Source organism: Chenopodium album, chromosome 18 (genome assembly GCF_948465745.1).
Source record: "Chenopodium album chromosome 18, dcCheAlbu1.1, whole genome shotgun sequence".
Lineage (NCBI taxonomy): Eukaryota > Viridiplantae > Streptophyta > Magnoliopsida > Caryophyllales > Amaranthaceae > Chenopodium > Chenopodium album.
The window spans coordinates 1,184,886-1,210,805 of NC_137851.1; the positions used below are offsets into that span (position 1 = coordinate 1,184,886).

At 33.1% G+C, this 25,920-nt stretch overlaps 2 protein-coding genes across 7 annotated transcripts; both read right to left on the reverse strand.

Annotated features, from left to right (window-relative positions):
• Positions 1-6,074: 6,074 nt before the first annotated feature.
• On the reverse strand, positions 6,075-13,134 carry LOC145592577 (uncharacterized). Of its 6 annotated transcripts, none has more exons than XM_081649077.1 (6): positions 12,786-13,134; positions 12,527-12,595; positions 8,370-8,628; positions 7,775-7,862; positions 6,986-7,052; positions 6,075-6,612 (listed from the first exon to the last, which is right to left on the reverse strand). In XM_081649077.1, the coding sequence occupies exons 2-6, from the start codon at positions 12,590-12,592 to the stop codon at positions 6,559-6,561; spliced, it is 534 nt and encodes a 177-aa protein (XP_081505203.1). In that variant the 5' UTR covers positions 12,593-12,595; positions 12,786-13,134; the 3' UTR covers positions 6,075-6,558. The 6 variants fall into 6 exon arrangements, 5 of the variants coding, with proteins under 5 accessions (XP_081505203.1, XP_081505202.1, XP_081505206.1 ...); XM_081649076.1 differs by having other exon boundaries at positions 12,527-12,660; positions 12,786-13,133; XM_081649080.1 differs by having other exon boundaries at positions 8,370-8,623; positions 12,786-13,132.
• Positions 13,135-15,935: 2,801 nt separating this feature from the next.
• Positions 15,936-21,316, reverse strand: LOC145592578 (phospholipase D alpha 1-like). Its single transcript, XM_081649081.1, has 5 exons — positions 21,111-21,316; positions 20,906-21,027; positions 17,052-18,999; positions 16,196-16,672; positions 15,936-15,981 (listed from the first exon to the last, which is right to left on the reverse strand). Exons 2-4 carry the CDS (start codon positions 21,002-21,004, stop codon positions 16,236-16,238), a joined length of 2,484 nt encoding a protein of 827 aa, XP_081505207.1. The 5' UTR covers positions 21,005-21,027; positions 21,111-21,316; the 3' UTR covers positions 15,936-15,981; positions 16,196-16,235.
• Positions 21,317-25,920: the final 4,604 nt, after the last annotated feature.

Sequence of the window (25,920 nt, forward strand, 5' to 3'; positions counted from 1 at the left end):
TTAAGGTACTTAAATAGTTAACTGGTCCCGAAAAAATGGACTACTCGTACTATAAATGTATATATATTTTTTCTGTGTAATTACGTGTCTAGAATATTACTTGTATAAGATAGAATGTGTATCAGAGTTCGAAGCCTATTAAGTGAGAGTATTTGGGGTAGAGATTCCCTTACCCCCTCTACCCTCAAGTGCCCGGTCCACACAAATACTAGATCAAAAAAAAACAGTGAGGGTTGAGATCTGATCAAAGGCCACTTTACCACTTTTTTTAAAAAAAATAGAACACACAAGCTGCCTTTAATATACAAATGGTCGATTCTTGAGCATGATAGAATCAAGGAGGCAAAAATATTGCACAAATGGTCGATTCTTGAGCATGATAGAACCAAGGAGGCAAAAATATTGCATGCACTTGTACAGTTATACCTTTTGAGTGTAAATAATCCGATATAACTTGAATTATACCTTGCAAAATACAACAGGTTGTACAGGAAAAAATGTTCTAAAATTGAGAAAAGGTCTCTTTTAAGCTATTGCCATTACAATTTTAATTTCTACCTTATAGGAAGTAGTTTTTACTACGGAGTACCATGTTTCATCTAGTGCGTGGTTTCTACGGCGTCTGTACCATGCATTGTATAGACGTTTCTCGCGAAAAGAACATATTATACTAATGTAAATAACATACATCTATAGTGAAACGAACATACTATTAAATTATAATGAATATATACCTAAAGTAAAAAGAACATATTTTTACCAAAAAGAGTGAAAAGAACATATTTCCATATTCTTTTGTTGTCAGTGTAATGTACTTTTATTTGTAATATTATGTTTGTTGCTTATTGTAAAATGTTCTTTGAATTTCATCTTTAAATTATGGTGGGTATATATAAATAATATTTATTACATAATATTATCATGTTCTTTTTGATAAAATGTTCTTTATTAATATTATAGATGTTCTTTAGATAAATAAGAAATAATAACATTTAGGTGTTCTTTACAAAACAAATATATGTTTTTTACAAAATAGTTGTACGTTCTTTATAAATTAGCTACATGTTCTTTCCGCGTTTTTTGTATGTACCAAGCATGATACCACCGTCTGTAGCTTAAAATTTTCATATTTCGTCACTTTCGTGTATTTTCAAAATAAATCTTACAGTACTATATATTAACCTTTTTGTTCTATTTCCTTTAATGCATTTATACGTTAAATCCCTTTATTAAGTGTTTACTAAAGGGCTTCAAAAAAAAGTGTTTACTAAGGGACGTAAAATACTCTAAGAAATAATCCTAGAAATACTCCTCCGTATATTTTCCCTTAAAGGATCCAACTCATATCTGCGTAAGTGGCACGTGTATACAAGTCTTTGTGACCCTCTTAAACTTTCTCTCTCTCTCTCTTTCTCTAATTACTAGTTTTGATTCTTTGCACCTAACTAATCTGGGTCTCTGAACACTCTGAATATCAATTGATTGATTAAGATACCCAAATTGGATTTCTCTAATTAATTAATTAATTAGTTAATTAATCATTATTATATGTTGTACCGCACCTACTCGTATAAATCATTAAATACACAACTTAACATATTATCGTAATTGAGGTGATACCTAGGTATGAGATCGAATCTCGTCTAAATATACCGTACTAATTGTATATGTTAACGTGTTTATAATGTAAAGAGATTTTTTTTTGGACTCTGAGTCCAGGACCTTAATAGAGATTTTTTTTTTTCGTCTTTAGAATTATGGAATTTGATAGACTTAAATGAAAATGCATGCACGATCAAATTAACATTAGATTAGCTTAATTTTTTTTATATTAATGTTTCATAAATCCTCTATCTTATCTTATGAATTTATTAAATTACAGCAAACAGTTGAACATTCTAATGGCTAATGCACAGATCACCATTCTATTGTAGTGCTAGCCAATTACACTACTAAACCAGTTTGCAAAACATCTAAATTCTCTTAATGTGATTTATATAATTATGATCAAAATTTGGGGGTAATATAATATCTTATTAGTGCAGAAATAATGTTTAATAAGCCATGATGGATTAAATTACTATAATAATTTAATTAACTTAGATATATATGGATGGATAGGGACTATGTCTTCTCTTGTAATTTACTTCATACCAGGCTATATATATACATATCTCTCTTCTTCACATATAGCTTAGTAAGATAGTGAGCTACTTGATGGACTATGAATCTATGATTCACATGAAAAGTAAACCTAGTCCTAGCAGCCTCAAACAATCAATAACTAGCATCAATTAAATTTAAGCGTATTTTATTCATAAAATCTCAACAATTGTAGCTTTTTTTTTTTTTTGCCATAAAATCTCAAACCTATACATGTATAATGTGCTAGTTGCTCATAAATTGCATATACAAGAAGATTAAAGAGGAAAGCTTTAACAATAATAAATTAACTGTTAGAGAATCAACGCTCTTGATACCAAAAAACTTAAACTAATGATTGAAGCCCACAAATATATTTTATACTCTATCATTAAATACCATTTTACGTGAGATTTTTTCATAATTATAATGCTTTAAGGTTTCATATAATAACCATATTGAAATAAAAATGATAAAAACAGCTTTGCATATAAGTAGCTTAAATAAGAAAGAGCATATCATTAATAAATACTTAATAATGTGGAATTTTTTCATTGATTTCTGAACTAATTTTAATACGGAATAGGGTAATATATTACTCGTAAATTCGTAATTATATATTCAGTATAAGCCCTAATTAAGAGCTTAATTGTATACATTATACTTTATCATAATATCAGTATTAAAAACGTGATCTATTTTACCTTTCATCTTGCGTTGTTGTCACAGTACTAGTGTACAATCTACCTTCTTGTATCGAAACATGCAACAAAATTACAAAATTATGCCTTGCTGGTGGCAATAATTAGTCAATAACACACACAAGTTTCATACTACTCCATAAACCTTCAAACTTGCGATTACAAGTGTGACAAAGTGGGCACTATAGAAAGAAAATGACTTGAGGTAATTAAACATTATGAAGCAAAAGAAAGGGATCGGATTATCAACGTTGAATTCATTGATAGTATTATAAAGTTGTATACTCGTACTGTCGTACATTGAATGCAATGCGGCGTGGGGGCTTTTGATTTTTAATGCACTTATAAAAATGGCTTATTTGATTCTATCAAATCTGTATGTAAATATTTTTGACTCAGCATTATAGTCCAAATGGCCTATGAAATAATGGCTAGTATTTCGTATTTGCATCCAATAGTCCAAGAGATAGTTGGTCCTTGAACTATCAACCCATTCTGTATTTATGTGTTTTATACATATATTAAGTAATATTTGATATAGTTGGTAGGAGTTTCACCTTATAACATTAAGGTCACGTTTTTTAGTTTACCATCAGTTATAGTTCTTAGGATGAAAACTTAAAAAATCCCTTATTGCAATTTGCAAGTGATTAAGTACATACACACTTTTAGAATTACGAATTTATTATAGACACACTAAACATTTTTCCCAAACATGAGTTCGACAAAAAAAAATAAAAAATAATAATAATAATAAAAAAATAAAAAATCTGAAGTGAATTGAGATCGTACTACAACCACGTATACCTTCAATTCTTCAAGGCTTCAAATACATAATAATGGGTGTTGGAAGAGGATGAAAGTTGTCATAAAAACTAATACATCTTCACACCAAAGAAATTGGGACTTTCTCTCATTGTCGAGAATATTAAGTTTTGACATTAAAATGTGTAAGAATCTTATCTGCCCTCCATTCTCAAGCATATGAATGGGTTGTGGGCCGAAGCTTTGAACACTTCCACAATCGTAAGGGAGCAAATTGCCCCACTTTACGTCACTCAATTTCATTCATTTATTTTCAGCATATTTCTCACGGTTTTCTCCTTCTCTTGTAGTTAAGTTAAAAAGTGCCCATTTTTATTTATGGTCATAATTTCATATATACCATTACTTCACTTTATGAGATACTTCTGTTTGTACTACTATTATAGGAGAAATTCCGACCACTCTTCAGAATTGTAATATATATCTCGTTTTCAATGTAATTAACTAATAATTATTAATTAAAGATAACTTGCGAAGAAATTGAAATTCACCTTCAGCCTCTGCTTGAAATTATGATTTTTGGGAACCTTCACACCAAACACTAAGTTGCGAAAACCCTCTTCTTCAAAATATCCCCAACTAAACTTCCTTTACTAGGGCAAATTGGTTCTTTCAAAAAAAAAAAAAAAAAAAAAGACTAGGGCAAATTGGCAACACATTGATTATCAATCATAACAGTTACAGTTGGCCATCAATCAATTATAGAGAATTGCATAAAACATGAGATGAAACCAGCAATTTCAGTGGTAGACTGAAGCTAAGATCACCCACTTGTTCTAAATATAGGTAATAGTAACCCCTTGAATGCAAAATTCATAGTGGTGTCAAATATCAACTATTTTTTGTTACCTACACCTCCAACATGTAATGACGCACCCTCCTTCCCCCCTTTCCCTACTAAACCAATAAAGCAATTAAAAAAAAGAATTTACATTTATTCAACACTTTAATAATATTTTAATGGGGTCAAAATAAACAGAGTATTATAAAATCTCTATTGTAATTATATTCACATGCATTGACCGAAATCACTCAATAAGTACAATAGTAAAATGGGTATGTTAATTGGTTTTTGTACAAGCTTGTATGATTGTTAAAAGGCACAAAAGATCATGATGTAAATAAATTTTGGTTGAAAATATAAGTATAACCCACATATAGAGTAATGGACCAAGTTCACATAGCATTCAATAAATAAAAACATTAATACACAAATTGTGAGATACTCCGTAGAAGATTTTCTGTATATAGTTCTTTTGTTTCTTTATACTATTCATGTTTCTTTTCACACTTACTAAGGTCCTGTTCTCATACGATTATTTTCAGTTCAGTTCAGTTCAGGTCTAATAAGTTCAATTCAGCTCTGATAAGTTCAGTTTAGTTCAGTTCAGTTCAGGTCTAATAAGTTCAGTTCAGTTCAATTCAACTCTAATAAGTTCAGCTCTAATAAGTTCAGTGCAGCTCCTAATTTCCTTCTCTTATAAAATATTCAGTTCAGTTCAGTTCAGCTCCTAATTTCCTTCTCTTATAAAATATTCAATTCAGTTCAGTTTAGTTCAGCTCTAATACGTTCGGTTCAGTTCACTTCAGTTCAGCTCATTCTAGTCGATGAGAACAGACCCTAATTCATAACTTTAATCATTAACATCTTTATTTCTCACTATAAAAATGGTATATATAGTTTAAATTATGAAATATACACAAGGCAATTGTAACAAGATATTTTATAAATAATGTGATATGCAAGACATGAGATTAAATCGTTCCATATTGTATATATAAGTCTATAAATAATGTTTTTCTTGAGTAATCAAAGTAGTGTCCTGCAAAATTTAAAATGCAAGTATTATAAGTCGTAGTAAAAAATTGGACCACCAGGCCCCTATCCAAAAAACAAAAAAAAAGGACCAACACCGACCTAACCTTTCTCTATTCATAATCTTTGCGCCATTCATGTAAAATCTCGAATATATGCGGAGGAAACAAATTTCCAGCATATGCCAAACAGCCATTATAATATCTCTAAAACTAATGGTAAAATTTGTATTATATGGTCAGATCTATACATCGTAGTACATTATGGTACTTTGTTGCTTCTTTGAAAGATCTCCAACTTAGCTACAATGAATGTGGATGTACCAGTGCATCTGTACCTAATACATCCGGGTAACATATTGCTCATATGAGTATGTTACCGAGTATTAAGTTAGAGTACAATCTTAATAGAAGACGTTTCCAAAATTTCGTGTACTAAGGAGAATATTTTTTTAAAACAAGGGCGTTGGGAAAATCAGCATTTATTTGAGACGACAATGGGCATTTTCAGGAGGAAGAGGTGTAATTCATCACCATTAACGAGTCCTTATAGCAAGTTACGGAGTACAATCAGGGACAAGATAGCAAAACTGGCAAAATAGTAGCAAAATTAGGCATGAAACCACTTATAGAATATTTTTTCATGATAACAAGGTGTCCTGTGTCTTTACAAACCAATACAATTGAAATTTTATGTTCTGCAAAACATGTTTCTCTATGATTGCAAGGATGGAAAATAGATTCCCACAAACTTCCATCAAATACGCTAATTCAATCATTTTTCTGCACATTAGATCATGAAAAAAGACGACTCAAGTCAATGATATTGATTACCTACTAATCATGCAGATTAAATTAACTTGATGGCCGGAAATTAAAAATCAAAGCTAGAATTTTATCAGATTGGAAAAGTTTTTGACTTGATGTAGGAAAGCAGATGAGTTCTGAGGATTAATCGTGCTCTAGAGGTGATCATTTTAGCTTTGCTACTAATCATCTTCTGGCACCAAATCTTTACAAAATCCGAGTGGTTGCTAAAAGGAAGAATCATCAGTTTTCATGATTTTGGTATAGCTCAATCATACAAGCCTTCTTGTTCCCAGACATCAACGAGAAAATCAACCATTTCCTACAAAAAAAAAAAAAAAAAAAAAAAAAAAAAAAAAAAAAAAACAGCAACCAAACGTTGGTAAACAATTACAACTACTGCTTCTTCAGTCCTAATCAAATTGAGGTCTTCTTTATACAAAGTAGGAATCAGCAGCTACTAAAATTTACATTTCGTAGCAATGTATATTATTAGGAATCCTTAGTTAAGGACATCAATAAGGTTGATATGAGAAAGTTCAAATTATAACATTATACTATTGGAAGTGGCCTATTATAATTATATGGGGCAAACTAAACCAAAGATGAGCCCATAGTTTTAAATAGGGGGAAATAATGAAATATAAGGAAAAACATAAATAACAGCTTATGTTTAGTACCGAGTATATACTTACAGGCAGAGGGATGGGTTGAGGAAAAGGCTTATTTGTCCCAAGCAGAGTCTCGTATGTAGCATTCCAACTGCACAATACAGCATTTTGCTCAATTTCACAGGAGCAGCAGTAAAACAACCCAGCAGGGAGAAAAAGAGAGCATCAAACAAGATCAGAACTACTAGCCAATGGCTTATATTTATTGACTAAACAATATAACAACAAAAGAAAAGAGCCTAAGCTCAATTGTCTCCAGGTAGTCAAAACACAAGACACAAATTTACCTACACTAGAGAGCATCCCAGCATAACCTATCAGATCAACACACATAAGTCAACTACTTGTAGACAGACCTTTAGGATTGCAGCTTGACCACCTAAAATATTGAGAAGTGAGAGGAGTTAAACCTAAGCCCTAGAAGACTTCTGTTAACGAGCCTAGAGCATGAAGTCTGGCAGATTGTTTCCACTTCAACAGCTTCTTCAGTTCTCACCAAAATATCTGTAAGCCAACTCATTCTACTCAGAGGGAATTCATGACGAGAGCACCCCCAAACAATTTTTTTTCCAAGGCTTTATTTTTCCTATTTTTAACCAACCAACACAACAACCTATCATATATCATGCTTTGATAAATGAATCCTGAAAAACATCATCTGGAACACCCTTTAAATTAAACCTCAAGTAACCTACTAACTCGAATTTTCATTCTATGTCAATCAGGATTCAATCAGTGAAATAATTAACCACATAGATTCTGCAGTTCAATAAATCTATGTTAGGCAACCTTAAGAAATACAAATTTCCATACCTTAATCTGGGTTCACGCATTTTTGGCTGGTTACGAGACTTTCTATCACCAACCCACTGCTGCCTCATTTGGTTCCAGAGAAGTAGGCCTGCATCCAACAGATTTTCAATCTTTAAGTAAATCTAAATTTCTTGGATACTTCGTATAAGAATTCAGTCAAAGGGATATCTTTCAAATGATTATAATCCTATGCATAAATGAAAGAAGAGAAAATAGTACTTTGAATAATTATTATAGCAGTCACACCCAATCATCAATTATTAATTAGTAGATCCACATACTCCAGCATAAACAACAGTAACAAAGAAAAAAAATAAATAAATAATAATAATAATAATAATTAAAAAAGGAGACACATGCACAAACTGTTGCCTTTGAGGTCTGTTTCGGTACCCAAATAACTGGATGAACTATAAATAGACATCTCCAAGAATCAGTATAACCACTTCAAGTGTTACATGGTAATAATAATACATTATCCATTTCTTTTAGGCACTGGAGATGGGGAGGGGGAAATCCTGGTTAATTATAGGGAATATTAAGCTAGAATACCGGCTTGGAGAGTTGGGTTAGAATAAAGAGGAAGGAAACTTGCCATTATTTACAAATTCAGAAGGATTGCTTGTGCTTCCACTACCACCATGGGGTTCAAGGTTCTGATTAGAGGCACTCATAGATGAAATGCTTCTTTGTGACTGAACTGCACTATTGTCCATTTCATATGAGCTGCTCCAAATTTCGTCTGGTAGGCTTGATTTCTTTACGGATCGACCTTGTATTTTCAATCCTTTTGATGGCTCATCCACAGCGATTATTAGTTGGGACCTGGTACAGCATCCAAGACAACCACTGCTCTGTTGCAAAATCGGGCATTTTTAAAATGATTAGTACCACCCTCTCAACATTCAACATATAACGGAGTTATATATAGACTATATCAACAAAACAATCTAAGCCTATGTTCCATATACACTCAAACCCATATTTTGCTGAGTTTTGAGGTAAAAAAAATGTTAATTTCTTCACGTTACAAGGGCAAAGTTCAACCATTCACATTACAGGCTTAGAGCTATCTAATGCTTATGGCAATCATAGAGTAGTGAGCACTCAAAAACAACAAAAATTTTCATGGGGGTGGGAGGTGAAAGTATTATTCAAATACTGCATATTGATCAATTATTATGAAATAACAACATCCAATGATAGGAAGAAGCCTAAGAACACTTCCATAAACTATGACCAAAGCAAAGCTTTGGTTGCAGAGTGATTTGGGGTTGGCTAACATGAATTGTCATATGGACTAGTCCGCAAAAAAAAAAAAAAAAGGTGATACTCCCTGCGTTTTTAAATACTTGCTCCATTTCTCTATACGCGGAGTTTTAGGAGAAATTAGAGAAAGTACCAAAATATGGAGGTAGTGGGGTAGGTGGAAGAATAAAAAAATTGTAAAAAGTAAAGTAGTTGAGAGAATTAGAGGAGAGATAACATGAAATTGATAAAATATGATTTATGTTGGGTGCACTAGTTGAGAGAATTGAATTAAATACTGTAAAAGCTTTCCAAATAAGGAAATGAAGCATGTATTTAAAAACGGCCGGAAATGGAAAGTGAAGCAAGTATTTAAAAACGACCGGAAATGGAAAGTGAAACAACTATTTAAACACGTCCGGAAAAGAAAAACGTTAAACGGTACCGTTTTCTTTTCCGGCCGTGTTAAAATAAATGAAACGTTTTCCTTTTCCGGCCAAATAAATGAAACGTTCTCTTTTTTAGTAATTTCTCTGTATTGTTTAATAATATTCTCTCTAGTTTTTAATAACATTCTACTGACTAATGGTTCTCACAAAATCCCTTACTTTCTTCTATGTCCTCAACTTGTACCCCACTACCTATTATTTTAATAAGTTCAACTAACCTTTCTAAAACTCCGTGAAAGTCAAAACGTTCCATTATTTAAACATGGAGGGAGTATTACTAAAAGAGAGGAAGGGAACAAGCGTATATTACATTAGAATAACTCAAGATGATATACAGAAAGCCTTCGTATACGTCAAAAATCATAAAAAGATGGTTTACTACTTTCATATGAAACATCAATGTCACTGACCACCACTATGCATTTATATAAGAAAAACCTGCTACGAGCCTATTCTCATCCATGCTAGAATGCGCCTAGCGAAGCCGCATTAACAAATGATTCTTGTTGGTACAACATATTCTAGAAAGACTTGTTGCTAGCATAATGTACTAGTGTTGGGGGGCTGTCCCAAGCCAATGTTTACATACACATAAACCATGCTATCTTATGTTGTGAACTCAGAGAAACCTATTAGAAAGCACCGAGCTACCCAAGAGTAGAAAAATATCTGGACACATATTATGCAAACACATAACAAAGCTCTTAATCAAAAACCACAAACCAATACAACGGTCATAGAAAATATACAAGCAAAGTCTTCCCTTTTTGCCTTCACAATTACATTACATAACTAAGGCCCTAAGGTTCATAACTCTTTTTATATGTTGCAACCTATATAGAGCTATTTTTTATTTATTTGTATTTTTTGAAAAGGTAAGGAAAATAAACATTAGTATGTAGAGCTAAATGCACAAGGGGATAATATCCTAATCAAGCCAATACATACACCCTTTTTATACGTTGCAACCTATGTAGAGCTAAAGGCACAAGGGTAATAACCTATCAAGCCATTATATACACAAAGAAATCTATGTGAACAGTTAATAAATGCTGGGATGTCTATGATGTTTTATGATCTGAAGAAAATACTATACAGCTATGCAAGCTAACAGATATACAAGTTTTGTGTACTCAACAGAGTGTTTAACCGGGTTTATAATTATAACAGAGGAACTCAACACTCTATAAGATGTAAGAAATCAGCTAGAGATGACCTTCCGGAAAATTAAAAGACCCCAACAGACATACAAGGTTTATTATCTTTCAGATGTTACAAAATAACCCAGTCGCTTTTTTACACCCAAGATTAATAGACCATTTTCAAATAAGTGTTGATAGTTGAAAGAGTAGTAAATTTGAGGGAGAATTCAAAAAGAACAAACCCTTATATTCACTTACTGATCAAAATGATTAGTGATAATGAAGTCTGATTTTCATTGATTACAATTGACTTTTACTTATTAAAACCGATCTTATTCCGAATCTAAATCTTATAAGGTGGGCAAAACAAATTATAAATAGCCAAATGGGCCAATTAAGCAAGTAGCATAAAACGTTGAAAACTTTTTAAGAAGATATGGCCTATGAAGTAACTATGATAAAGGTCTCAATACACATAAAGGTTATATTATGCATAAATGAACAATACTTAGAGCAAATAACTCAGACATGGGTGAAGCTAAAATCAAAGGTTTGGAAGAGCATTACTCTATATATCAAAATGGCTACTATCCAATTTTCATACTTCAATCTCATTCTACACACAACAACAAATATGTCTATATCAACGTGTGCACAAGCTACTGTTGTCAAAAACTACTCCCCAACTAAATTTTCTTCTAGCACTACATGCTATACAAACATCAGAAACTAGAAAAGTTAAGCAGATCTTAGCACCAAAAAAAAAAGAGCAAGTAGTTATCTTATCCAACCACATACATACTATGCCTAATATCCAAACCGCTTTTCAAACTTAACTACAAGCAGAAATTATATGAAACACTCAAGAGAAAAATTGAAAGCCCTTACATTGAAAAGGTTCCTGCATACATTTTTTAATTTTTCAATCATGAAACAAGCAAGAGCGCCAAAATAAGCAAGGGAAAGCCCCAAAAATGAACAGCAAGGCTTTCTCTCAACACAATTATCGATTTCAATCATCAAACAACATCTTGAATTCATGTCTTGTGCCAATAGGCACACAGAACAAAGAAATAGAGTGGCAAAGAGTTTAAAGGAGAGAGAGAGAAAGGGGGCGCGAAAAATAGAATTAAGCTTCTCGAGAATTAGAAACAACATATTCACAAGAAAAAGGCTAATGTCTCTCAATCATCTGTCACAAGTTACCTCACAAAACAAGGCAAGACTAGATTCCAATCCAAAGAGCAAGCTAACTTCACTTATACTATTAAGGCATCTTTAAAAAACAAGGTAAAGAGAACAATAACACAGTTTCCACAAAAATACTAATAAAGGGTACACAGGTGTAGCTTACTACAGTTGAAAGAATGGTTTATGAGCTGTAGTATCTTAAACAGTACTAAATATAGAAACCTTTTTAAAACTTGTTACTCTTAACACTTACTCATTAAGTACCCTAAACTCGAAAAAATCTAGACAATACTATAAATGGGGCACAACTAAGGCAGGTTTATTTGAAGTCAAAAGGCATAGATGGCCTCCATAGCAAATCTTCTACTCCGTAGTACGTAGTACTAGTTACGGAGTATAACATCGCCACGGCAGTGATGTACACGAGATTCGATCCGAGGTCCGTGTAATACTCTCAAACTATAACCAACTAAGTTAATCCACATCCGACCCCACCAAATAGTAATGATAAAAATCAAGAAACAGTCAATCAGTTCAACTAAATTGAATCCTTCATTTTATCCAATGACTCAACAAATAATCATACCAATTCAATTTACATAAAGAATTAGAACAATCAACCAAAAGGGTATTAGATTGGAAAAAAGAACAGTAAATGATTCCAATTCTTTGACAAATTTCTAAGAAAGAAGAAGATTAAAATTGAGGGAAGAGTGACTCACCCCATGCATGCAAATATGTGAGAAATCCAAGAATCCAAGCAGAAATTGTTGATTACCAAGTAGCATTTACTGGAATAATCACACCCAGATACTTCAATTTGCTATTTTGAAGAGATCACCATACTTCATATAAACTAACCCCCCCCCCCCCCCCCCCCCAAAAAAAAAAAAAAAAAAAAAAAAAACCCAAAAGTAGAAATCAGTGAACTCAATTGAAGAAAATAGCAAAAGATTAAATTTAGGAGGGAGAATGACATACCTGATAATTGCGAGCTATTCAAGAAACAATATTGAGTAGTTTTTTGTTATCTGGGTTTTTCTATTGACTTGGTTTTTTTTTTTTTTTTTTTTTTTTTTTTTTTTGGTAATTAAAAATTCAATTATTGGGAAGGGAAAAAGGAGAAAGAAGAAGAATAAAGTTTTGTAAAGAATATTATTTCTTTTTTTTTTTTAGGTTTTTAAAAGAATTGAATACAGTATATAATTATGCTAGTTGCTGAGTTTTTTCAGTTTTCAGTTATGGATAATAAGGAAAGTAGGAAAGAGGGGAGGTTGGCCATTTAAAAAGGGTAGATGGAAATTGGAAAATTACACCTTGTCAGTCTGTCAGTAGATGATTCAAGATCTTTGAAATTTTGATTTGGAAAAAAAAAATATATATATATTATACTATATTACACGAAATTTTTGAAAATTAAATAAATAATACGGATAAGAATGTGTGAATAAGGGTATGATATAATGATATGCAAAGTAGATTGATTTTGTATAAGTACTACGTATTTTCCTTCGAGAAAATCAAGTTAATACTAATAAAGTAGCAGTAGCCTAACTAAACTTTATTACTCCGTAATTTCTTCTTTAAATAAAAAAATATGTTTTTAGAGACAATCACTCTCACAAGAGTCACAACTATAGTTAGGAATTGTGGGAGTGACTGAAAAATTTCCAATTTGAATAGATGGAACCTAGTAGATAAGCACACCAAACACAATGTTTCCTGTTAATAGAGCATTATTAACGACAATTTGACAATCTCTTATGTTTTGGATAATAGGGGATAAATATTTACGGAGAATTTGTTTTACTTTCGAGATAAGGATGACAAAATTGACAAGGATGACATTTTTGTAGAGACTAAGTCACAACTCACAAGAGTTTTAAGTGACATTCATACCTTGAAAAACTTATCTTAACTAGTTTATAGTCAATTTGTCAATGATATTATCGAATTTATCTTATTTTAGAATAATTCAAATTTGATTTGTTTTCTAGAAAATACTCCGTACTTCAGATAGAACAAATGAAATGGATTGTTTCCAGAATACATTATACATGAAATACAAGTAATGGTATTGTTGCTGTCTTAAAAGAATGTTTATGAACATTGTATTCTGGTTAAATACATCAATTCTTCTATTGTCTTGCCTAGGCTATTAATCATTCACCTTTGCTATTTGCTATGTTTTTGTACAGAACAACAAAATCCCTCAACTTTTGGTCTTCCTTCGCATTTTGCAGCTCTGATTTTAAACATATCAGTCTTATGCTTCAGTTTAGGGAGAAAGAAAAGGCAGCTGTTCGCCAAGCAAAAGAAAAGGCATATCAGGAGGTTTATGAAAAGCTTGATTCCAAGGAGGGAGAAAGGATCATTTATAAGATGGCAAAGAGAAGACAAGAGGCAAGGAAGGATATTGGCATGGTGAAGTGTGTCAAAGATAAGAACCAAATGGTCCTAGTGCAAGAGGAGGGCATCAAGGACAGGTGGAAGGGGTACTTCGATGAATTATTTAATGGAAGTAATGGAGTTGTGATAGGAGATACCTCTATGAGTGATGAAGAAATCAACATGGAGTATGTGCGAAGGATTAGGAGAGTAGAGGTGGAGATTGCACTGAGGAAGATGAAACCTAAGAAGGCGGTTGGCCCTGATGGGGTACCGATAGAGGTGTGGAGGTGTTTGGGTAAGATTGGTATTGATTGGTTAACAAACCTTTTCAACAAGATATGGACGGCTACAAGGATCCCACAAGATTGGAGGAAGAGCACCTTGGTCCCGGTTTATAAAAACAAAGGAGACGCTCAAGATTGTTCTAACTATCGAGGAATTAAGCTTATGAGCCATACTATGAAGTTGTGGGAAAGGGTGATTGAACAAAGGTTGAGGGCATGCACAAGCATTTCAGATAACCAATTTGGTTTTATGCCTGGGAGATCTACTATGGAGGCAATCCATTTGATAAGACAAATGATGGAGTTTTATAGGGTAAAGAAGAAAGATCTTCATATGGTCTTTATTGATTTAGAGAAGGCATATGACAAGGTGCCAAGAGAGATACTTTGGTGGGCAATGTTGAAGAAAGGTATCCCACGAAGGTATGTAGACCTAGTTAAGGATATGTATCGGGATGTGTCAACAAATGTGAGGACATGCGGAGGGTTGACAAAAGATTTCCCTATTACAATCGGATTGCATCAAGGGTCTGCATTAAGCCCTTTTCTTTTTGCAACGGTTCTAGACGAATTAACTAGACCAATTCAAGATGAGGTTCCATGGTGTATGCTGTTCGCAGATGATATCGTTTTGGTGGATGAGACTAAGGATGGGGTTAATGTCAAGTTGGAGCAATGGAGGCAAAGGTTGGAATCTAGAGGGTTTAAGCTAAGTCGGAGTAAGACTGAATATTTGGTATGTCGTTTTGGCACTCAGAGGGGGACAAGCAATGAAGTGGTGAGTTTGGATGGAAAGGATTTGACCATGAGTGAATGTTTTAAGTACCTAGGGTCGATCATCCAGAAGAATGGTGACATTGATCAAGACGTGACCCACAGGATTAAGTCAGGGTGGCTTAAATGGAGAGCGGCCACGGGAGTGCTATGCGACCGCAGCATTCCCTTAAAGTTGAAGGGAAAATTCTACAGGACTGCCATAAGACCAGTGTTGCTCTATGGTACAGAATGTTGGGCTTCTAAGAAAGAGCATATTAAAAAGATGGAGGTTACGGAAATGCGCATGTTAAGGTGGATGTGTGGAAACACTTTAAGAGATAAAATCAGAAATGAGGTTATTCGCAAGAAAGTAGGTGTGGCGGGCATTGTAGATAAATTAAGGGAAAATCGTCTGCGTTGGTTTGGACATGTAAGACGGAGACCCGAGGGTGCACCGGTGCGAAGAGTGGAAGAGTGGGACCATGGAGGGATTAAACGAGGAAGAGGGAGACCAAAGATGACTTGGTTGGAAGGAGTGAGGAAGGATATGAAGTGCATGGATTTACGTGAGGATGAAGTTTTGGATCGTAAGGGATGGAGGAGAAAGATTTATGTTGATGACTACACGGAATAATCAAATTTGGTTCATGTTAGCCGACCCCACTTTTGGGATTAAGGCTTTGATTGATTGATTGATTGATTGAGTCTTATGCTTCAGTTGCTCAGCTGCACTATGACAGATGCTTCTGCAAGAGAGTGCAGCAAAGAGGAAAAAATTATCAGTGAAATATAATATGACTTATACCGGGTATACTCTACTGCTACACTTTCCAAGATCATCCTAAAAAAAGAGCTGAGATTACTTTAAGAGTTTAAGAGATTCATGATTACTCAAATTTACAACTATTTTTCTGAAATGTCAGTAATCAACAGGTTCAAAGAATAAATGAGTTAACATACCCTTTTGTCTTGTAAGTCTTGTATTGAAATATCAATTTTACTAAGTAGTTAGTATAGGAGGCAGCAGATAGGACTTAGTCCCAAGAATAGGAGCAATGGTGTCGGGGAAGAACTTTTCATCTTCAGAAAGCGGGGTAATATGTCCAAAACTTGTGACTTCAATGGGATATCGAAGGAGGTGGCCAGGCAAGTCTTGATCGAAAGTTTCACTAGAATATATTTTCCAATATTTTTCAGCAAGACTGTTCACAACTTGCATGCATTCCAGTGTCTCGGGATACAGAAATGATACATCCATATGGTGAAGGTGCTCATACCACAGTGCCATTCTAAAGCCATATATATGCGCCTTTGCTGGCTGCCCTGCCGATAAATGATGCGGCTGGTAGGCTCCCATTGCTATCTCTGTGTCTCTTCCCCCATCCATTGACCGCTGGTTTATATTTGCAGACCCAATAATGATGTATTCATCATCAACTGAAATGCAGGAAATATAAACAATATTACTGCAGAAAGAATCAAAGCAATTGAGGGTCAAACAAAGATGTTAGGCTAGAAAGTAGATGTTAGGAGCTTTGTTTTTCTAAGGCCATATTGCATTCAATTTATCGTCTATTTATTTGCAAATTGCTGGCTTCTTTTTCATTTGTGTCAAAAAAAAAAAAAAAAAAAGAATGTCATTTTAACACATCTCCCTACTCCAAAAGGCAGCTAAAAAAAGAGATCAAAGAAGGGAAACACATAATTTCCAGCAAAAAGAGATTACGAATTATAAGTAAAACCAAATAAAATTTATAAGGAATAAGTTAAAGAGACCGAACAGACCATATAATGATTGTTGGTGAGCACAAAATACCTATCATCATTTTAGCATGAACATATATCATGAAACGTCGATTGTGTTGAGCTTTGTCATATGTAGAACCAGGCACTGGCTTCTCTGCAGGTTGATCTTCCCCAGTTTTCAAAACCTCCCGATTACCAAGACAGAAAAACGATAAATAATCTCTTGGGTGTGCGTTGAGATTCATTCGTCGTATGGCATTGGCAATATCAGTATACATCATTTCCATTGTCCTCCTCTGCCAATATAGTATTGCCTGGACAGGACCACTTTCAGGCTGTCCTTCAGGCCACATAGGTATTACAACATACACAGAAAATCTCTCTCCAGCTTCAATCTTGCTGATGATCTTCAGTGACAGCTCTTTCGGTATGATATGCAAGGCATCAATATCTTCCTTGGGTTTCCAGGCATACGAACTTCCAAGAAAGTATTGGTTTTCAATGTATATAAAGTTCTTTGCTCGTCTGATGGCATTTATGTATCCATCTTGAATGCTACGATCTATGATACTGCCTCTATCACAGTAAAGGCCAACCTGAAATGCTTTATCTGGGTCTGATGGGAAGCCTACCCCTGGTTCTCCATCAAGTACCACCGAACCTCCATCAATGGATCGGAATATCTGAACATTCCAAGATTCTTGTTCTTCTGCTGCTGTCATTACTTCAAAAGGTTTGGTTATTCTTTCCTTAAGCTCATCTCGCGAATATAGGAACTGCTTTCCCACTTGCTTAGTCCATCTTTGTTCAAAGTTATATAGCACATCCCATGCGACAGGTCCTTCTAGCCGGCAATGGATATCATGCCATGGTTCCCTCGGACCACCTTTTTGTATTGAAGCTCCTGGAAAATTAGGCTGATGGAAATCATCCTTGTGAACTGTGTTTAATGTCCTAAAAAGAGAATGATCTTGTGTATCATATCTTCCATCACAAAGATCAATACCTCCTAAGAAACTCACAATTATCCTCTTTAGTGATCCAGGGCTCTCACAGTCAACCACTACTGTCTTCTGATGGTGTGTAAGCATAGCATCAACCTGAACACCCCGTATCGTGCTTAATCCTTGGCCAGCCTTCCGAGGACACTTAACACACCGTACATTTGTGTTCTGAAAGTAAGCAAAGGTGTCTTCATCATGGGTTCCCATTAATCCTTGCCTATTATACGGCTCTGAAGTTATATCATCCCAAACAAGTATGAGAACTCTCATGTCTCTCTCTTTAGCTTTCTCCTTGAGAAGTTCTCCTAGAGAAAGATGAGCAAGATCCCCTACCTCCTTTTGCCTACGAGGATCCCTTATTAAGGTGATCTTTGTGTTAACAGACCAGCCAGCTATGTAAATCAGGTATTTTGCATTAACAATGGCATCAAATATATCTTCCCAGCATCGCCGTGACTCATAATTCTTACCTCCATGAAGCATTATGGAAGGGGTAAAATTGTCAGACACATGTGCATCTTGATAGAGAAAGACTTTGCAACCTTGTCTCTGTCTGAAGAACGTGGAAGGGACTCCTCCATACTGTGGATTTTGGATGCCCTGAGACCAGTTTGGATCTTGAGTTACATCAAAAAACTGTACACTGACATGAATTTGTGATCGTATGGAGTTGCCACTCTCATCGAGTATTTCAAGCCATCTGTTTATTGGACGACCTGAAATGACTTCTCTAACAGGTAAATAAGCGCTTCCAATTAGAGTTGCACTAACAGGATTTTCGTCCTTGACAGTAAATATAATATCCAACACCTCGTGAGCACAATAGACACGAAAGGGTTGAGACCAATGAGGCCTTGAAGGGTGGGTAGTAATGATTTTTGTCCGTGCAACTCTTGCTTTATCCAGATCAATTGTGGCATACAGTCTGAAACCTGCAAGCTGAGGACTGCACGCGCAATATCCTTTGATTCTGTATAATAATGTTCTCCATACCCTTCTTGGATCATCAATACTCTATTTTCCTCAAAGCAAAAAATTAAAAAAAGAGGCAGCTAAGTCATTTTTGATGATTTCATGACAAAATGCAGAATCATGATGGTAAACTATGTTTGTGCTACACGCGAAGTAACATGTATTGGAAGATTTATTTTCATCATTTTGCATTATTCTTGAATGCACCGATGCTATGTTGATCAAAGAAAATGAATTATAAGATCAGAACTATGGATGATTTAACCTCATAACTTGGTATTATGTTTCTTCTAAGGCAAAGTAGCTTGAAAACTCTTGAAAAATGGAATTACATTTTTTCTGTTTACATCTTTATCACAAAATTTAAGGTCCTCTATGTAACAAAATTCCTCCAAAGTTATGGAAGTTATTAACCAAGAAGGGCGTAAGCATAGTTCTCTTATATCTTCCACTGCCCGAGGGGCCGAGGATGATGAACCATAATAAATATTGGACTTCCATAAATCCCATAACAAGGACATTTGAAATGATTTAGGTAGGTTTTAGAAAACCCTGAAAAAACAGGGATACTGCTTTTTAATTTGAGATTATATATCATTATATCATAAGCCTTTTTGTCCTTGAATAAGCAATTCCACCGTAATTAGCCCACTTAAGCCTCGCCTAATCAATTTTCGTAAGGATTAATTAAAGGGTTTACAAGACAAATTAGATACGTAGTACATTAAAATTCCATTCATCTATACAAATACTTGTACAATATTTCGTACGAAGTAACAGGATAATTTGCAAGAAATTTAGAGTACCACGTGTTCCTCTTTAAAAACTGTGTCATAGAGGTTAAAAACTTAAAACTAGGATTGAAATTAAAATGAAGGTTACAAAAGACAACCAATAATTAATGCGTGATTCCTACGGGTGGATGCACGATCCGCATGGTGCATCCCTCAAAAAAAAAAAAAAAAAGCGGAAAGAACATTTAATTAAAATGAAAAAAACATGTTATAGAATTGTAAAGAATGTTGTATAGAATTGTAAAGAACATTGTATAGAAATGTAAAGAACATTCACTTAAAGTGAAAAGAACATGTTATAGAATATTAAATAATGTTGTTTATCTTCATGTTCTTTGATTGTCAGTATAATGTACTTTTATTTGTGATATAATATTAATTGTTTATTTTGAAATGTTCTTTGAATTTTGTCTTTAGATTATAGTGGTTGAATGAAAATAATGTTCATTACATTAAATTATCATTATAGGTGATTAAAAATTCGGGTCGGGCTGGACCTTAACATAATATCTCGTGCCCAAACCCTGAAAATATAGCGGGCTTTTTTCGGGTCGGGTTTGGATTTTTAACTAAAAATGCATTTTTATGCTTGTCCAAACCCGCCTTTTTTCGGGTCGGGCTGAAGTTGACCACCTTTAATTATCATATTCTTTATTAAAATTACGGGTGTTCTTTAGATATATATAAAGAACATAAAGTTTGATGTTTTTTTTTACAAAATAATTATATGTTCTTTACAAAACAACTATATGTTCATTACAATACAACTATATGTGATGTTCTTTATAAAATAGCTACATGTTCTTTATAAAATAATTGTATGTTCTTTACTGAACAACCATACATTCATTCCGCCTTTTTAAAATGAAAACGGATGCACGGAGCATTGTGCATCCGCCTCCATGAAAAAATTTCAACCAATAATAACATAATATATGCAAACCTATTACTCTTCAAGCAATCAACTACTTTCTTAGTTCGGAATTAATAGTCATGTAACTCATGGTTCAATAGTGTAACATAACATAAACTAATTCGGAAATAACAGTAATGTAACTTGTGATTCAATAGTGTAACATAACATAAACTAATACCGCGACAACTAAAATCGAAAGAAGTTGTAATAACTTAGAATAGCTAGCTGATTAACTAACCTGTTTCAAAAGGGGTAACCCACAACCCAAATGCAGCTTATCAATTTCATGTATTTGGGCAAAAAGCACCCCATGAAGCAATGTGGGCCTTCGATTCATTCCTCAGCAAAATCAATGAAACCCTGCAAATTCAAGAAATGATCAAATTAATCACCCCAACAAGAAAAACCCAGAAAGTTATAAACGCTAAAATAAATTTAGCAACCTTTTCTCAAAAGGGAATTGAAAATTCTGAACAGTTGAAATTGCAGAAATGTTAAATGACCAGAAAAATTGATAGATTTGAACAGTATAAATCAGGTGGATTTTTTTGCAGGAAATCTCCATGAATAAGCCAAGTTTGTGTAAAGCAATGGATATCTTGAGATGATGATTCTTCATTCTTTCCCCGTTCGCAAGATTCTCTTTAAAAATTCAGAAATTTTTTGTTCTCAACTCTCCTTTCAAGTTTTCTTGTGTCGCAGTTGGGCAAAGATTAAACTATTTCCTCCGTTTTTCTTTTATTGCACCATAAGGACTTTTACACTATTTACTTAATCTTCTTTGATCATCTTTTGTGATTAAACCATTAGAAAAAATATAGTCATGTGGGATCTAGTTAGATTCATCTCAAAATCTACTTTTTAAATATCAATTTTTTATAATTTTTACAAAAGTATAATAAAAGATATTAATAGCCAAAATAGTGCATTGGCAAGTGTGAAACCCCTTATGGTGCAATAAAAAAAGAACGGAGGAAGTATATTGGTACAGTCTCCACTACTCCGTAACATAAAACACACAAGCCTTGATAGCCGCGAACCCGCTAGAATTTGTTATATTCCTGTTTGGCAAAAGTAGCAATAGCGGGTAGCTTTTAGCATCGAGTAGTGGGTAGCTTTTAAGGTAGCGAGTAGCGGTCAATTAGTAGTGGGTAGAGGTTAGATGTCAAACTAACGATTGATAGTATGAGTGTTTGGCAAAAGTAGCGGTTGCAATATCAAAATTTATATAAATATTGTTTTAAAAGTTAAAAAAAAAAAAAATTGTCAAAGGCTACCCGCTACTTCTAAGCACTACTATTTTTAACGTTTGAGAAAAGCTACCTAAATGCTACCTCTATCTCTGACCGCTACTAGAATCGCTACCTTGCCAAACACTCTTAATTTTTTTTTAGTAGTGTTTTGACTGGTCAAAACGCTAATCGCTACCTCAAACGCTACCACCAAACAGGGCCTATATCCGGGTGTACTGTACACCCAACCCAACTAACCTAAAGTTAGTTTTTACTCTTCATTTGATGATAAAATGAAAAACAATTCATCAAAATGTGAACAAATATTCATGGGTGTACGGTACACGCGGGTATAAGTAGTAATTAAAAATCGACTTGACCTGAAATAAAATGTAGCCCATGCCCATCCTCATAGTAAAGTTATTAAAAATCGAATTGAATTGAAATAAAACGTAGCCTCATAGTAAAATAATCAAAAATTGACTTGTTCTAAATAAAACATAGCCTATGCCCATCTGGCTTAACTTAAGAAAGTTCGAACCCAAATTCAAATTGTAATTAATCAAAATCCAGAACTAGTTTGACCTAAAATTTTTAAATGGAAACTAGATTTGTACTGATCTCATTGATTCAACATCAAAAATTCTAATCTCATAATTGTATTTTGTGTATAATCCAACAATATAGGATAAAGTAATATTTTGTGTATAATCCTTATTTATGCAAATTGGAGAAATTTGGGCCAGAGTATAATTGACTAATTGGGCTGTTTCTCTTTCTAATTTCCAAAAAAGTAATTGGGCCGGAGTACAGTCCAACTTTTGGGAGTTGGGTTGCAAACACTAGTAGTTAATGGACAAGGTCGACCTCAGCCAACACTAGCTAAGGTCACCGCCAAAGTTGAACATATAGTGTAATAAAAATAAATATTTTCTACCTGAACCAATTTTACAATAATTTTGTATTTTTCGATTAATAAATGTTCATTTGTATACAATATGATGTTTATTTTTATTAAATAAATGTTCATTTTCATGCCGTATGATGTTAATTTTTATAAAAATAAATATTCATTTTATTTTTTAATTAATACGAATATAAATTTTTGTGTTTGTTTAGTTATATAAAATATTCGTTTTTATTATAAAGGATGTTCAATAAACATTAGCATTAATAATGTTAGACATTAGTATTTTGTTCATTATTAAAAAAAAACATATTGTTGATTTATTTAATTGGTATTAAATCATATACCTCAATTGCATGATATCCATTCAAGAAAAATGAACAAATCAAAGTATTTAACTTGACACTTAAAAAAGTGTTGATGAATAAACAATAACATTATAGGTTTATTTTTATTTACAACTGAAATGTTCAGTTATATAATATTAAATGTACATATTTTTTCAGTTTCATAATCTCTTTATATTACTCTTATATTATAAATGTTCATTTTTATATAATGCAATGTTAAAAAATAAATGTTATTTTTTTTTTAGTAAATGTTTATTTTTTTCTAGTAAATGTTCATTTATTGGGCGTAACCTTAGCCAACGATGACTGAGCGCGACCTCAGCCAAATATTTGCGCAATAAGACTTGCTAATATTTAACTTTTTAATCAAATTTTTGTTGCTTAAAAGTTTTAATGTGGTTATTTAAATTATTCTTTCTACTCGGTTTTCATTGTTCAAAATTTTTGTTCACTAGTGATTTCATCTAACAAGCAGAGTTATCTTAAAATTAAAATTTCATTTGTAAAATTGTTTTTTTACCATGTAATTGCATTACACATTAGTTTTGATTATTTTTAATGAAGTTATTCATTAATGTTGCTTTATGCCTCTATATATTGGAAAAATGACCTAATCATTCATTAACGCTACTAGCATTGCCATTCATTCAGATTAGTTCATCAATTTCTACTAGAACAGTTTTTTTTTTTTTCAAAATCTCTGCTTATTCTCTTGTGGTGGATCTGATTATTATGCGCAAATGGCAATGAAACAATTAAATTAGGGTGATCAAGAATCGTGTTATGTAAATTTTGAACGCCAAAAGTCACCAAATTAAACAAAAGGTCAAAAGTTCAAAACCAATTCATGCAATTCTAAAATAAGAAGGGATTAGATGATTTAAAGTCTTCGCTTCACATTGTGCATAGATCTAGCTAAATTGTGACTTAATGAAGACATAATTATATGTTCTGCTAACTACTCCTAATTAATTATATTAATATTCATTAAGGAGAATGTAGATGATGGATCTCTCTCACCCGCTAAATTAGTAATCATCATCACATTTTGCATAATGTACGGTGGACAATTAATTTTTCCTCAATATTGCATGATTAATTAGCTTAATAATTTTCCTAAAAGATACAGTACAAATTATATACACACCTCTACTTTGATGAATTTTTTTTTTTATTTTTTTTTAAAATAAAATAAAAAATTAGTTAGACTCTTTTTAGGACTCTAGGTAAAGTTAGTTGGGCATTTTACACTTAATTTTTCTTTACATTTACTATGAAGAACATGACTACATGAGTTTACGGTTAGTGTGTTAATGTATACTTTATCTTTTCGGAAATAATAATAGCTACATTGTTAATTTGATTGTTTAATTCTTTGTAGATTATCGTATAGCATGATCAAGTGTATGAATTAATTTTATTAAAGGTGTTTTAATTTAACAATTGGACCACGTAACTTTAAAGGTAGAGGTTTTCGCATATGGCATTACATGCAACCTCCGATCCCTAAATAACGACACTATTTTGATTGGTCCATACTCATAATCTTGCAATTAATAACTAACATGCAAATACATATACTACAGAGCAAGGTTGTCAATCAACAACTACGTTAGCCATTAGACCATTTTCAAGCCTTTTAGAACCACAAGCTCACAACTCGTTGTTAGTTCGTTTAGACCACTTGTCGTTGATACGTATATATAATTGTAAATTTGTAACAACATGAAGTTTAAAAGTATCAACGAGTAATACTTTCAAAATGGTAATTGTTATTGTCTTGATCTGATGACTAGAGCAGTTATTGACAGAGTGTAAAGCAGTTAGTGACATCCATAAAGATCTTAGCGGAAATCAAGGAGACTATTATATTTATTGTACGGCACGGGATGCAAATTTCCAATCGCATGAGAAATTAATTAAATCGAGTCTCTTCCTTGTGTTGTGACGCATCTTAGTAAATAATAATCATGATGATAACATTATATATTCCACAAAATATGTCTAGGGTCCTACAAGTTTAATAGTTTTAATTAATTGACAATTTAAATAATATCTACCATGAAAAATGACATTTAACTGTATTCCCAAAAGGAGGGTAACATAACCTAAACCATTGACAACCTAGCCATTTATCTTTATTTACCATAAATTTGGATAAGAGTATGTTTTATTGGTCGTTTAAGATTTACAAAGTCACACTCTATCAAAGTCATATTCTAGCATTATACAAGCGTAAAACAACTGATTGTTCAACTTTACTGCTTTATTGGTGTTTAATTTCATACACAACTATGGAATGTAAGTTGGATTTTCTTGATGCTATATCAAGATCTACAAACATTTCGTTATTATATGGTGACACAAAGCCAAAAAATAAAAACGTTTTATAAACCAATTAAACGTTTCTTATAATAAGATGAGGACATGATGATAAATTTGATTCGAGAGATTGCATCATTGACAAACCGAGATCAACCAATACAAAGTCTAAGTACTCCAAATTTACTACCATCAAAAGAGTGCATCGCTATTATAATTCTATATATGAATCACGTACAAGTATTAAGACTACTAATGTTTATAAAGTAATCCATATATTATATTATACTTATTTAAAAATAAAAACCTTATTGGATGATGTGCGGACGATAGGGTAGATCAGGCTAGTTAGGACACTCCTTTTCTTATGCATGGCTAATATCAACGATGGTTTTATTGTGCAAATTAAAACTAATTTTGTTCTTCTAAATTCCCACGAGGC